The sequence below is a fragment of the Condylura cristata genome, unplaced genomic scaffold (genome assembly GCF_000260355.1).
Source record: "Condylura cristata isolate star-nosed mole 26May11 unplaced genomic scaffold, ConCri1.0 scaffold00024, whole genome shotgun sequence".
Classification (NCBI taxonomy): domain Eukaryota; kingdom Metazoa; phylum Chordata; class Mammalia; order Eulipotyphla; family Talpidae; genus Condylura; species Condylura cristata.
The window spans coordinates 21,799,780-21,815,110 of NW_004567125.1; the positions used below are offsets into that span (position 1 = coordinate 21,799,780).

Consider the following 15,331-nt stretch of genomic DNA (forward strand, 5'->3'; position numbering starts at 1 on the left):
GGGGCAGGCGGCAGGCGGGAATCGAACTCATGCGGAAGTGGCTTCAGATTCTCAGTGCTGTGCTTTAACACGCTGCGCCACCAGGGAGGGCCGAGATAATAATTTTAATAACTTCTTTGCTCTTCTCTTCACTTTCTAAAGACTCTCTTGTTAATGATTGCTCACCACACACGCACCTTTAAATTTACCCTTTCTTAATGTCTGTGATGTCTTTTCTTGTGGTTATGCGTCTCCCTCACTGGGGTTATGGAAGGCTTTATGATTTCTTACAAAGGTCTATCCTTAACTCTTGCTTTGTCCTATGTTTGTAGATAACTTTACTTATTTTCTTGTTTCCAGATAGTCACCTCTGTGCTAGTAAATTTCATCTCTCTTTCTGGCTTGTACTTTTTCTCTCAGTTTCTGACCTGAATTCCAAATTGTTCATCTGAATATTTTTACCAGAATGTCCAAAAGTGAAACCATTATCTTTGTATAATTCCCCTTATTCCAATATTCTCTCCCTTCTCACAGCCTGTTGTTCTTGTAGCATTGCTATTTTTATTAATATGACTTCCATCCTTCTAGTCATTCTCACATTACATTATATTTTTTTCTACCTACATATCTGAATAACATCCTTTTTTCATTTCTGTTTTCTTTCTATATTACTCATTTACTGCTGATCTGTTATCTTCATAAGGCATTGTTTGAAATCTTGTTTAAACACCCTTACTGGGGCTCTGTTATTCATAGCATGAGATACAAATTGCAAAGCACTTAGAAGTCCTCCCTATCTGACTGAGACTTGGCTCTGTGACATCATCTTTCTTTACCAACCACAGGTTCTCTAGGTTTGACCTCACAAGACGACTCCTGATTGCCTAACTTTATTTTACATGTGGGCTTCCACTCATATTGGGTCATCAATCTGAAATGTCTTACTTTGTTCTCCCACCCCCTTCACCGTATATTTGATAACCCTATTCATCCTACAGCCCTTAAGTATAACCTCTTGGTGATAACTCCATTTTCCTTCATTTCACTAATCAGAATTCACTACCAGTTATCTGTGGTAAACAGCTCTTACGTACCTGTAATACTAGGTGTCTGTGTTTATGTTTCAACAGCTTGTTAGGGTATATCTAAAGGAACCTCGTAAAAGATGGACTATACCTTATCCACTTTGGTATAACCACACCAACCAGACAGGTTTTGTGCATCATTGCAGACTGACTGACTGACTGACTATTGAGTGAGTGATCAATGTGAGACTCCTTAGAGAAACCTGTGTTTGATGTTTTGAGCAAAGTACTTTAAAGTGATAAATTTAAGTTATGCTAATTTCTTTTTAGGCCACATCCACTTCATAAAAATGTATTCATGTATTCAGCATGAAATTAGAGAATGAGTAAATATCATTGTGGCATCACAAGGCCTATTAACAGTTATCATAATCACAAATACTCGTCCTAGTAGTGCATAATGTCAAGTGCCATTGTCCAAGTTGACAAGTCGCAGTGCTGAGAGAGCTTGGTTGCAGTGTCAGATCTGAACTCTCAGATGGTGCTGCTGGTTGATATTGTAGCCATGATGGTGGAAGAAAGCAAGGTATTTGTGTATGTGTATATTCTTTAAATTTTGTTGCTAATAGTGTTTGTTAAATATTTTGGCTTTCTTAATAACATTGTCAAAGAAAATAAATTATTTCAATGAAAGAAAATGACTTTTTTTATCCTTTTTGCTGCTTGTCAGGTTAATAGCATTAATGTGTGTACAGTATGTGATTCAGGTATTAATAGGTTAATATGTTATTAACATCGGAGATTCAGCAGTTAATTTGCAGATAGAGCAGATTCGCTGCATTTTGAAAGGAAGGGAACACCTGGGATTGGACTCTCCAGTCTCTCTGGAAGAACTGCCTTTGTGAAAATAGCACAAGCTGAGAAGTAGTCCTGACCTGTATTCCAGTTTCACCTCCTCTCATCATTAACACTGCCTCCCACCCCCCAAGCTTCAGCTTTCTTATCTGATGAGCTGTTTACTATGAATTGAAAGAAAAATGTAGAATCAGCAACATAATTTTTATTTAAGACAAAATTTAATTCCTTCTGACTTTTGGAACCTATGAGCTAATAGAGTAGGTGTTATGTTTCTCATTTACTTGAATAGATTAAATCAGCCCAATAAAAATTGAGGTGTGATGTCTTAGGGGAAGTGTCCTGTGTCTGCATCTTATGACTTTACTCATCTGTTTTTTCCATTTTTACTTACACTGCCAAGTTCAGTCATAACTCACCGTTCTATTATGTAATGAAGGTAGAAAGGGGTGGTGTATTTTATAATGCATCTTGAGGTTAGGCCCTTGACTGCCTTAGAAGCGTTCACAAAAGGAACAGTGATTCAGCTACATTGAGCGGAATTAGCTAAACAATGCTGAGTAAGTAAGTAAACTACCCCTCAACACCCACCCCCCACCACCTTACATAGGCTGTCTCTCCATCTTTCTTCCTCTCTCCCTTAAATTGTTTACCAAAGCTTTTTTAGTTTGCTTTTAAAGAAGGATTTATGAATGTCTTTGGACTTTGTGTCCAAAACAGACTGGAGCTGCCTCCAGGCACAAAGCATGTTTTGTTATGACCCTCTTGAAACCCACCTGCCATCTGATGTCTGTAACATTGCTTAGGAAAGGAAGCTCCCAAGTTTCTCATAAAACTAATGTATTCATTGGATTGTTCTGATTCTTTTCTCAGAAATTTAAACACTTTTTTTCCCCTGCTGTCTTCAGCTATTTGCATGTTGACTTTTTTTTCCCCTAATTTTAATTGATATTTAACAGGAAATTCTCATCTATTTCATTTTATCCCCTTCTTACAAAGTGACTCTTAACTGTGTTTGGCAGGTTCACTCTAACTCTAAAGAGTAAAAAATAACATAGCAAAAATGAAAAAGAACATGAATTCATAGACAACAATGAAAGAAAAGAATCACTTAAAAAAGAGAACCAGTAATAAAAAAGATTAATTTCATTTTAGTTCATATTTCCCTCTTGAAGACTTTTAGATTTTTCCCTCATTTTAATCTAAGTAGTAACATCAAAAAGTCAGTAACATATTTAAATAACCTTTTGTAGTTAAATTTTTAAAAGTAGAATTTGCTGAGAAGTTTTTAGATATATTGATTGAGAACCATATTTGGATCCAGAACAGGGGAATAATACTTTGGGTGTGACTGACTGTAAGAAGAAAGAGAAAAATATATTTAAAAGCAGAATTATTGGCAGTGCACATAACAATTGGATAAAAATAGACGTGGAGTAACCACTAAAAGCTAGAAAGTTCCACAATGGTAAATGAGTCTCTCTCAAAAAAAAAAAAAAAAGCTACATGCAAAATAGGAATAAGGGAATAAGGAAAAATTATGACCTCTTCTGATAATTTTTGACATTAGTGTTTATAGTGTGTAGAGCACATAGTGTATTCTTTTTAATACTTCTTATGACTGGAACAAAAGATTTAACAGGACTCTTGGTACAAAGAGATATGTTTTTCGTTTTTTGTTTTAAGATTTATTTATGCATACAAAACTGGGGTACAGGCTAGAAGTGTGTGGGGTGAGAGGATTCACCAGAGAGAGAGTGGATGGATAGCAGAACAGGCAGATCCATGAAGTACATTGCTAAGGGGAGCAGCATGTGGTCTGCCACACCATGTAGGTCACTTCCTGGTCTCAAATCAAGCTCGTGCCACAGTGGCTATGATAAGCTTCATAGTGCTGTGTGTTAACTCATTGTGCCACCAGGGAGAGCCCAGGATATATATATTTAACCGTATAGGATTACAGTTGTAGTGAGTTGTGTTCTGGACCATGCACTAAAATTAGTAGGAGTGTCTCCTGGTAATAAAATCAACCATTTTTATAAATGGAATGATGAGAAAAAGATTTCAGAGAAACTAAGGTGATAATAGCTTGTGATTCCTGGTAAATGAAGAAATCCATTAAGATGTTTAGACCAAAGAGGTAAGCTTTTTAGAAGACAGAGAATCATATCAGGGATAACTGATTAAAAACTGTTCTCATTATCTTATGTTTACCCATATCATTTAACAGTGCCTCCTCCTCTAAACACAAAAAAAGTTCTATATTTTAAATTTTATTTTAATGAGGTAATGTTGGCTTATAACACTATATAACTTAGGGGAATAGATTCATACCTCTTCAGATGTATGTTACCTCAACACACCCAATCACCAAAATACCCATACACTGAGCAACCCTCCCCCCTTTTCTGCTAACCTCAACAAAAATACTATTTTTATTTTTTAATTTTTTTTAAGATTTATTGATTTATTCATACAGAACTGGGGTACAGGCCAGAGATGCAGAAGGTGAGAGGATTCACCAGACAGAGTGGGGAGCAGAACAGGCAGATTGAAGAAGTACACTGCTGAGGGGAGCAGCAGGCGGGTCAGGAGAGGTCTGCCGCGCCATGTGGATCTCCTCCTGGGCAGGCGGGGTTGAACTCATGCAGAAGTGGCTTAAGCTTCTTAGTGCAGTGCTTTAACCTGCTGCGCCACCAAGGAGGGCCCAATATTTTTATTTTACTCAACAAATGCTTGTATAGCAATGTGTGTTAGGCACTGTTCTTAGCACTTTGCAAATACATACTCACTTTACCCTATGAGGTAGGTACTATTTTTTTTTGTTTTCTGACATTTCATAAAACCAAGCCAGTGCTTACTGGCAGTAAATGGTACTGCCAGTCCTGTTAGTCTTCCAATCACAATTCTTCAGCCTGCTGGTAAAGTGGTAAAGTGGTGAGCAGCAGAGGCACTGACAGTGGGTAAAGTCAACTTACCCTTGCAAAAATAAACTCAGCAACAGAGTTGTCATATATGTTTTATTTGTGGGCGGGCGGGGGCGGGGATGTAGTCTTCTATTAAAAAATATAGATGCAATACATAGGTTTTTTTATAGTTGTTGGCAGTCATAGGAAAAACTGGTGAATGAAATTCTATTTAATAAAGATCACAACTTCATGCATCATTTAGAGAATTTCTTTGGAAAGAACTTTTTTGGCACTGAGTAAATTTTGGCTCAGTAACTACCAAGTACAATTAGATTTGGAAGTAGAATGTTCAATATGTATATATTCATTATAGTCTTTTTTATTTCATGTTTACATGCATGGGTAGGATGAACAATTTTAAATATGTGTTGTAAAAGTTCTAGGAAATTTTGAATAGTCTATAGAGGATAATTTTAATTCTGCAGCAGCTAATGATACAGAATAAAGCATGATCCCATAGTAATAATGTTTTATAAATTCAAGCCTACTACTAATCTAAGAACAAAGCTGTTTTTAAAATTAGTGTGTGGCCTGACTTTTATCAATGAGATAGAAACCATTATATTTATTTCTTGACAGAAAGGGGGAAGAAATGTCTCCTATTTCCATACACAGATATCCCTGTTCTTACTTCATTGAATGGCCTCTTGAGAGATCTAATAGAGGAAGTATACACTGCTCTTAGTCACCAGTGACTATTTCCTTAGCAGATTTATTAATCACTCTTGTATTTCTCGGTTTTTATCATCCATTAATATTAGGCTTCCCTGAAATATAACTGCTTTTTTTTTTTAATTTTTTTTTTAAAGATTTATTTATTTGTACATACAGAACTGGGGTACAGGCCAGAGGCTCAGGAGCGGTGAGAGGCTTCACCAGAGACAGAGTGGGTAGCAGAACAGGCAGATTGACTAAGTACACTGCTGAGGGGAACAGCGGGTGGGTCAGGAGAGGTCTGCCACGCTATGTGGTCACCCCCTGGGCAGGCGGGAATGGAACTCAGGCGGAAGTGGCTTCAGCTTCTCAGTGTTGTGCTTTAAGCCGTTGCACCACCAGGGAGGGCGGAAATATAACTGCTTTTGAGAGATTTTTGTTTTCTAGTAATATGACGTTTTAAAATGAGCTTGCTAAAGGCATTAACAAATTATTGAAAGGTACCACAATTGAAGGTACATTGAATAATAATATAGGCATATTAATCATAATTCTTGAATATGTTGAAAAACAAATTCTTTTTTTTTTATTATTGCTATTATATGGCTACTGTCACTGAAGCAAATCCTTAATAGATGATTTTAAGCTTTTCATTGGTAGCATTTTTTTTTTTGTCTTTAGCTTCAGCAGTAATAAATTTAGATATCATGTTTTATTGCCCAGGGAAAATTGTGATGGGCAGAAATATTTGACTTGTTTTCAAGGCAAATGTAAATCAGTCTGTGAACGCAGTATTCATGTTGCTGAACTACATTGTTTTCTTCATAGAATCACTATTTGGGGATTGATCATGAATTACTTATGTGCCCTGCCCCTTAATTCTGTGTTGTTTATACTATTGCTTTGGCCATTTCTGGAGAAGTATCTAATTCATTTTTTATGATGTAGAAGTTTTTTTTTATAATTATATTCTCATTGTCTGTGCAAAAGTTTACATGTTCTCTGTGACACACATACCCTCTCCTTTTAACACAGCTTAGCCCAAAAGGTCAGAAGTCTCACCTGTATCCCTACCAATTGCCGTTCTAGTTTTCGTTTATGGACAGCTTTGAGTTTTTCTATGCTGGTTGTATTTATATTAAATCCCTGGTTGGTGTAAAAAAAAAAAAGGCTATGTGCAAAAGTTTATGAAAGTTATTTTTCATAAATTAAAAATGATTATTTACATAGTTGTCCTTTAGCTTGTCAGTGTTTACACTGATTTCAACAGGTGGGAGAGTGTTCATTTAGCTCAACTTTTAAGAAAGAAAACAAATTTCATGTAACGATATTAGACTTTTCAAATATTACCCTTCTAAAAAATTAAGGGAAATGTATTGTGAAATATAATTTTTGAAATGAAAATGTCATAGGCTAGTGTCATAAAAGGATTAAGACTTGCTTATTGGGGTTTGACTGTGATTTAATTAAAGGGAATTATCATTCTCTTCTTGCTCCTCCTAAAGGTGCAGAAGTGATGTGTAGAGTTGCCACAGATTAATTTTGCCCTTGTTTAAAATTTAAATTTTCCCCTAAGGGATGAATTTCCTATTAAAAAAATAATCAGACCACTTAAAAAAAAGATTTATTTATTTATACATACAGAACTGGGGTAAAGTTCCAGAGGTGCAGTGGCCATGAGAGAATTCACCAGAGGCAGAGTGGGGAGCAGAACAGGCAGACTGATGAAGTACACTGCTGAGGGGAGAAGCGGGCGAGACAGGAGAAGTCTGCTGTACCATGTGGATCACCTCTGGGGCTGGAGATCGAACTTGCACTGAAGTGGCTGTGGCTAGCTTGCAGTGCTGTATCCTAACCTGTTGAGCCACCAGGAAGGACCCAGACCACCATTATTAAAGGTTTAATTGAGGTGTAATAGTCTTACAGAAAAAAATATGTAATACCTGCAAATCAAAAACTGTACACACATTTATAATACCATTTCTTCCTATCTTTAAATATAGGAGAGGTCTGGCTAACTTCCTTGGTCTATTTAATATTAAATATTTTAAAGAAAATGGAAGAAGTAAAAAAAAAAGTAGCCACAGAAGTGAGTGGTCTTTCTGAACTGGTCTATTCTCTCTTGAACTGGTCTTTCTGAAAAGACACAATGCTACGGAGACTATTGCCCCTCCTTTCTCACTTCACCTATTCTTTTCTATCTTAAAAAAGAAAATGGTTCCCCTGCTCTCCCTAGTGGCGCAACGGGTTAAAGCACCACATTATGAAGCTCTACGGAGCCACTACAGCACAAGTTCAATCCCTGGCTAACAAGCTGACCAATATGGCGCAGCAGGCCTCTCCTGACGCACCTGCTGCTCCCCTCAGCAGTGTATCTCAGTGGATCTTCCTGTTCTGCTCCCCACTCTGTCTCTAGTGAATCCTCTTGCCCACCATACCTCTGGCCTGTACCCCAGTTCTGTATGAATAAATAAATCTTTTAAATAAAATGGTCTCTTTCTCTACTGGCCCCCCACATACTATGACACAGATTCAGAAAAAAAATGTATACATTATAGCCACCTCCTGTTGCTGAAATTAAAAACACAAGTGGAATATTCTTTTGAAAATTCAGTATATTCTAACTGTGGTTTCATACACACTTAAGGAAAAAGTAGCTGATAAACCTAATTAGGAGCAATTGACAATTCTTTTAAAGATCAATAGTATTATGGAAAGTTTGAAAAATAGGGAAAACTATGAAGAGGAAAAACAATAACCCCAGCATACCACTTGACGATAAATTTGGAGTAGTTTAGTTGAGTGTACCCTCATGTTTAAGAGAAAACACTAGTCAATTTAGGTGTGATTTCTGCTCTACCGCTTTGTAAACCTAAGCATGATGTTCACTCAAATCTGTGTGTCCATTTCCTCATCTCTAAAATGGTCAAAATATTAGCATTCATTTCTTATGCTGGCAGAATTTTCTTTTTTAAAAATACTTGATGGCTTATCTTGTTTCAGTGCTTAATGACTTATCCCTTGGAGTTCTACTTTATTTTAGATTACTTCAGGTAGTTGTGAAGAAGTAATGGAAGCTGAATGAAGTGGACATTGTTCCAGTGTGCAGAAGAACTTTGAATTGTGTACCACCTGTGTATGTTGTTATGTCAGTGGTGTGTCAGATGACACACACAAAGCACAACACCTGTGCTTTCTCTAAGTGCATTTTTTAAAGAGATTTATTTATTTATTTATTTATTCATTCATACAGAATTGGGGTATAAGCCAGAGGTGCAGGGGCAGTGAGAGGATTCACTAGAGACAGAGTGGGGAGCAGCACAGGCAGATCTATGAAATTCACTGCTGAGGGGAACAGAGGTCAGGCCAGGAGAGGTCTGCTGTGCCATGTGGGTCACCTCTGAGGCTGGGGGTCAAACTCATGCTGAAGTGGCTTTAGCTTCTTAGTGCTGCACTTCAACCCATTGCACCACCAGGGTGGGCCTCCCTAAGTGTATTTTACAGAACCACTAGCCCACATTTACAAATATTCTGTAAACTAAGGCAAAACAAATGACTTACTTTTGTTGAAATTGATGTGTGGTCTACATTATATGGGAAAAGTGGAGACAGAGAAAAGAGAATGCCATTGAAATAAACTAGTCTTTGAAGACTTAGTAAAGTATAATTTAAGCTCTCTTTTTAAATAAAGAAAGCTTGTATCACAGATATGTCCCTGGCTTTGTCGGCACATTCAAAAGTATTGTCCAATAATATCCAACTCTGTCCCAAAATGCTTTTAGTTGCTTAATAATGAATTTCTTATGATAGAAGAAGAGTGGTTTTTTTTTTTTTGCTATAATATATATTCTTAATCATATGATAAAATGAAACTCAAAAAGACTGGTTTATATTTTTCTACTTTTATTTTGCATTTCTTTCTTTGAAATATGGACCTATTATATGAAAACCTCTTTATTGAAAGGTAACTGACCTTTGACTTTTGCTATTATCTATAATGCTTTCTCCTTGCCAGTTTCCATTTCAGGTAAGGAAATGAATTTTACTAAGTAATCTTAGCTGGAAGAGTAAGGTAGTGCTCTAATGCTTTGTCAGAAGTTTTGAAAACATTGTGTGACTATCATACTTTGCTAACCCTCTGACTAACAGATCTTCTGGTCTTTAAAGGGAAGGAGAGGAGGAAGCTATAGGAGAGGAAGGTTGAGATAGAGCAAGTTGTTGTCCCATAATATATAAATTGAATTAAATAGAAATTAGAATTTCAGTTAGTAGCATTTCTGAGTAAGTGGGTGACTTTGGTGTTTTTCATTCCAGTTACAAACAATGATTTCCTTTTTTAATATGAATTCTAAAAAGAATGCAGTGGGATGACCACAGTATCAGAATGCCAACCTGGTTTATGAAGAGACAGAATTTAAAAGAATCTGTGTTTATGGGTACAAGAAGCTGTGTTTCTGATCATCTGCTGTTCAAGAGGGAGCAAACACACTTAAAGGCTGGTGTGTACCTTAGCTTGACGATTCTTGAGATGAGTTTCTGCTTGAAAGAGGAGAAAATAGGTATTAACAGAATTTTCATTGTTTTTCTGTTAACCTCTTAATTAAGAAATAAAATGGATGTACAAGTAATTTTAATTATATGCAGCTAGCTTCTTTTGCACTCTCTGATTTTCAGAAGATCATTTTTACTTATGATTGCAGTTTTTTAATGGCTGTCACATTGACTTCTATACTATACCAAAATAAAAAATAATTAACTTTTGTAAGGAGTAGAGGAAAAATATGCTACCTGTATTCTTCAAAAATTGCAAAATATGCTATATGATTTATAACTAGAAAAATATTATCCTAGCCTTTTTGGTAGCTGAATTTTGAAGCTTACATAGATACTGCCTTTATTTTATTCAACAAATATTTAAGTATTTAGTATGTGGTAAACACCCTGGTTTATTGGGGATATAATAGTGAAGAAGGCAGAGTCCCTGTCACCATCAAACTTAGAGGCACCAAAAATGAAGATCAGATAGACATTAATATATAAATTATTAGATTACTATTGTGATGTTTCAAGTAGGAAAGAGCTCTGTATTAATGTTTAGCAATATGCATGATATTGCGTAGTTTGAAATAGTGGTAATTAAGGTTTCAAATTAATTCATGGTCTTATTTATATTTGAATTATGATCATGGAATTCTAGAACTGGAATTTTAGAATCATCTAGTCTAACCAGTATTTAAGCCTTATTTTCATTTGGTCATTGCTGATATTTGAGTATTTTTGACTTACAAAAATGTATCTAAGGCCCTTCCTGGTGGAGCAGCGGGTTAAAGCTCAGCACTGCAAGCCAGCCACAAAAATGTATCTTCATATAGTTCAATCTAATAAAACCATTTATGACTACATAAGATTAGTCAAGACAACCCTACCCAACTCTCTATACAGAAGAGATATATGAAACCAGTTTACTACCTTAGTGATTATTTGCAGAAATAATATAGCGCAAGGGCCTCCCACTTGGTCTGCTCCTCTTTGTCTCTGGTGAATCTTCTCACCATCCCACACCTCTGGCCTGCCCCCCAGCTCTTGTATACATAAGTAATAGAGCTTACGTAGCCATACATCCAAACTGAACATGATAGGTGCTGAGCTCTGTGAGCCAGTAAATCAGTACAAAACTTCTTCAAATTCCATAAGGCTAATCCTAACTGATGAGTTTTCTGAATGAACGTGGATTTTAGCCACTTTCATATTTGAGCTAATGGCTAAAGAGTGAAGCAGATTATTCTTGGGTCTCCAGGTTTCTTGGAGAACTCCCTAAAGCTGTAGAAGATTAAGATTTTATTAATCTCGGGGCCTCCCTGGTGGACAGGGTTAAATTCTCAGTGCTATCAAGCTATCACCAGCCACTAATGCATGAGTTTGATCTCTAGCCAGGGAGCTGACCCACGTGGTGCAGCAGAACTCTTCTGCCTCAACCGCTGCTCCCCATAGCAGTGTACTTCAGTAGATCCACCTGCTGTTTCCCACTCTACCTTTGGTGAACTCTCCTACCCCTTGCACCTCTGCCCTGTGTCCAGTTCTTGTATGCATAAATAAATAAAAATACTTATTAAAATAAAAGATTTTATCAGTCTCCTCAGCCTCTCCCTCAAAAGCTTCATTTCCCTGACTATGGCAGCATAGCATATGGCTGTGGGCTCATAAGTCGTGAAAATTACTGTAAAAAGTAAAATTCCATCTAGTATAAGAGGATCCTAATTGGATAAATAAGGAAATGACTGTCTTCCCCTGGTATATGATTCTGTTGACTTCATTAAGTTATTTGAAATTGAGTAAAATCAATTCTCTTATGATCTTGTTTTACCACATAATATATACAGTGTTAGTTCTGGCATCAGGAAAGAGATATGTTATGACCTCTGTCCTCAAGCTACTGTAAGTTACTCTGAAGTTACTTCCAAAAAGATTCATCCATCTGTCATGTGTTAAATACTTACTAATGCCAGGTGTTAGCCTAAGCGCTGGGAATTAACTGAAAATAAGGCAAGCTCCACCCCCACTTATTTCATATTCTGCTGGGGAAAGGACATTAAACATCAATACATACTGCAATGTCAGCAACAGTGAGGGCTATAAAGAGAAAGGTAACAGAGCAGAAGAAAAAGTACAGAATATGATCACTTTTGGGTAGCAAATCAAGTAAACTGCACCAAGAAAGCATTTTTTGAATCTGAATTTTGAAAGGTAAATAAGAGGATGGTGTGCAAACTAGGCAAAGAAGAAACTTCCTTGGAGAAGCAGCAACAAACACCTAGTCTGGAAGCCATAAAACATGGAATTACAAATAGTAATGCATACTGGTAAAGAAGATTTACCAGTAAGAAATTAATAAAATATGGCATGTCATCTCCTTTGAATGATGTTGATCATATTTGCACTGAAGAGAAACAACTTCCTCAGCTGTGGTTTATTCAAGTATTATAACTCAAAATAGAATTGCTTTTTTGCAGAACACAATAAATTATTGTCATAAGTAACCTTCAAATGTCAGAAAATTTATTATTGATCTGAACATTTTAAACTATACTTTTAAGAAAAATATCACTCCTGAGAAGCTTACATATATGAACCTTTTCTGTCACTTTAGAAAAGATTCTTGTCTTCATGTTTTATCAGCAAAACACCAGTGTTGTTCATTAGCATAGTTTGAGAACCGCTGCCTATGATATGTTCACCAAATGTTCCTTCAGCCTGTGGAGGGAGAGTTAAGGGAGTCACCACTGTCTCTTGTAGCAAGTATACCTTTCGAAAAATACTTCCTATGGCACTGACTTTTTATTATGCTGAAATCTCTCTCCCTTGTAAATTCGACTCAGTGCCCTAAGTTCTAGCACCAACATGGAATTATGGCAATTATAACCTATTTCTTAGAATTATCTGAAAGTAATAAGTAAAAATAGTTTCAGTGCCCTTTGTACTGCTTGAAAGTCAATTATAAATAACAGTAATGATAATAAAGTTATAAATTATCTTCAATGAAAAGAGATTAGAGATTGTTGGTGTTTTCTTTCTTGTAGCGCAGGTGAGAATCTGTGGTCTATAAGTCATCATTGACTATTAGTATATTCCTTTCTGTGTAACTTGTGTTTATGCCTTTCCCTCCCTGTGATCCTTATTTGAATAAAAGCAGTTTAAAGTAGTTTGTCCAAAGTAGAAAATATATGATGCAATATCAGAACTTTATGATTTTGACAGAAGATGAAGCTAGATAATCAAAAACAACTATGGAAGAACAGACTTAAAATCCTTGAAACATATATTTGTGCACATATATGCCCATTTGTATAAATAAATCTAAATAGTGTGTGACAGATATATTACAGATAGATAGATAGATAGATAGATAGATAGATAGATAGATAGATAGATAGATAGATAGATAGATAGATAATAGTAAGTAGGCATGTAGGTAAATCATTAGGTAGACAGACAAATGAAGTATTTGTGTTTCCATCAACTGTTTGTTAAATGGTCCATGACAGATTGCTACTGTATGCTTCTCACATCTGTCCTGTTCCACTGCCTGAAATGGCAGGTGGAGTCTCTTCAGTGATTCAAACTGTGGATTTTTTAATTGATCAACCTTGACATAATAACCTCAGCAACTGAGCAGCTGTAGTAATGAGTTGAATCATCAAATCAACAGTCACAATTGCATCATTGACTTGTCTTCCTTTTTTTTTGGAATGTAGGGGGAAAATTCCTAGAAAAATATCTAATTTAAAAACTAAAGTGATGACTGAGAACAGTGATTATATATAATTTCATTTCGTCTAGTTAAGAGAATTCAGTTTATAAAATTAATTTTTGGTTATTTTATAAATGAATTTCTAGCTCTAATACCCAAATGAAGAGTTTAGGAAGGTATTTTTTTTCTTTTATAAAATTACAATATTTCTACTATGGTAAGTAAAGGTATAGAATTTAATACAGTAGTATTTGTGTTAACAGATCAACCATATATGTATCTAATACACATATATATACATACACATGTAATCAACTGTAAGATATTTACCTGATTTTTGTACCCTGTAAAGTTTGAATTTTAATCACTATAATATTCAAAATAAGAGTCTGAAATTTTTAAATTTCTATATCCCTAAAACAGGAGAGCTTTTGAAATAAATTGCTTTAAAAAAAACACACACACACTTCTTAAAATACACAGATGTACACATCCCACCCCTTGGACAGAAAAAGTGAATTACCTAGTTTGGTAAATAACTTTGCTTGTCTGTACCCAGTGCTGTGAAAGAGACTCCTTGAGTAAGGGAGAATGGCTATTGTTTAGTACTCTCTAAAAGAACTTGGTGTTGGGGAGGGGGGAGGAGGATTAAGTTTGACTGGCGTTGGCTCTGGCTTTTCTGCATTCCAAACTGTCTGAGGCACAGAGTGAGAGCAAGAGAGAGAGAGAGCTTGGAGAGCGAGCAGGGGCGAGTCCGGTATACAAAGTGTTTTGAGTTTCTGACTGGCATGCCGGAAAGATCATGTTAGCAACACCCAGAAACTTCGCAGAATGCAGACCCCAGGTAAGAGTTACTAGTGTCTGTCGGAGAGTAAAGTTTGTATATATTTAAAGGAAGTGTGACTTACTTTAAAAAAAATTACAAAAAGGCAGTGACTGTTTACCTTTATTATGATTGGCTTAAAAAAAAGTAGGTTGCTTTCTTTACTGTGAGTTCACGGGAGTACGTGTGAAGGCAGTTGGCATTCCAGAGCAAAACCCAGTGCAATAGCAATCTGAGAAACTCAATGAAAAGGGGTCATAACAGAATACTAACACTGCAGTATCTACTTGTTCTTTTAATATTTGAAGTAGATTTTTATTCTGGATCTTCTGCAGAATTCTTTTATGAATTAAGATACTTGGGATATAGCTCATTTCTCTCTGAGAGAGGCGAAATATATTTACCATCAATAAGATTTTAACAGCCTTGATTGAATCTCTTTAGCACATCATAAATCTCTGTCTTTTCGGAAATTCAACAGGTTGGATCGTAGACAACAGTAAGAGCATTCAAACTAGACCTTAAGTTCTTTTCATATGAGGTAGGCTTTTAATATCCTCTGCCAGTAGATAACAATTTAGGAGCTTTAACTGATAAACTCATGAAAGTTAAATCTGAAAAAAACTTGAGATTATTTGCAGTCAGTAAAAACATTGAGATCTAAGGGAATTTTGTGCTTGTTCAAGATTAGGGTTAGAAACACAATTGAAATGGAAACCCAGATCTCCTGATTTTCAGTTTTCTGTTTTTTTTTTTTTTTTTGCTTTTTTAAAATTTT

At 35.9% G+C, this 15,331-nt stretch overlaps 1 protein-coding gene across 9 annotated transcripts in view; it reads left to right on the forward strand.

The window, feature by feature from the left end:
- RASAL2 (RAS protein activator like 2) overlaps positions 1-15,331 on the forward strand; it is a 307,801-nt gene that overhangs the window by 173,585 nt on the left and 118,885 nt on the right. For 2 of the 9 annotated variants that reach the window (XM_012729037.1, XM_012729038.1), the window contains exon 1: positions 14,455-14,574. The exons of 6 other annotated variants lie outside the window; for them this stretch is intronic. In XM_012729037.1, the coding sequence (XP_012584491.1) occupies positions 14,562-14,574 (13 nt within the window). In that variant the 5' untranslated portion in view covers positions 14,455-14,561. Of the gene's footprint in view, positions 1-14,438; positions 14,575-15,331 lie in introns of those variants that run through there. One more of the 9 variants, XM_004688513.2, reaches the window with a different exon arrangement.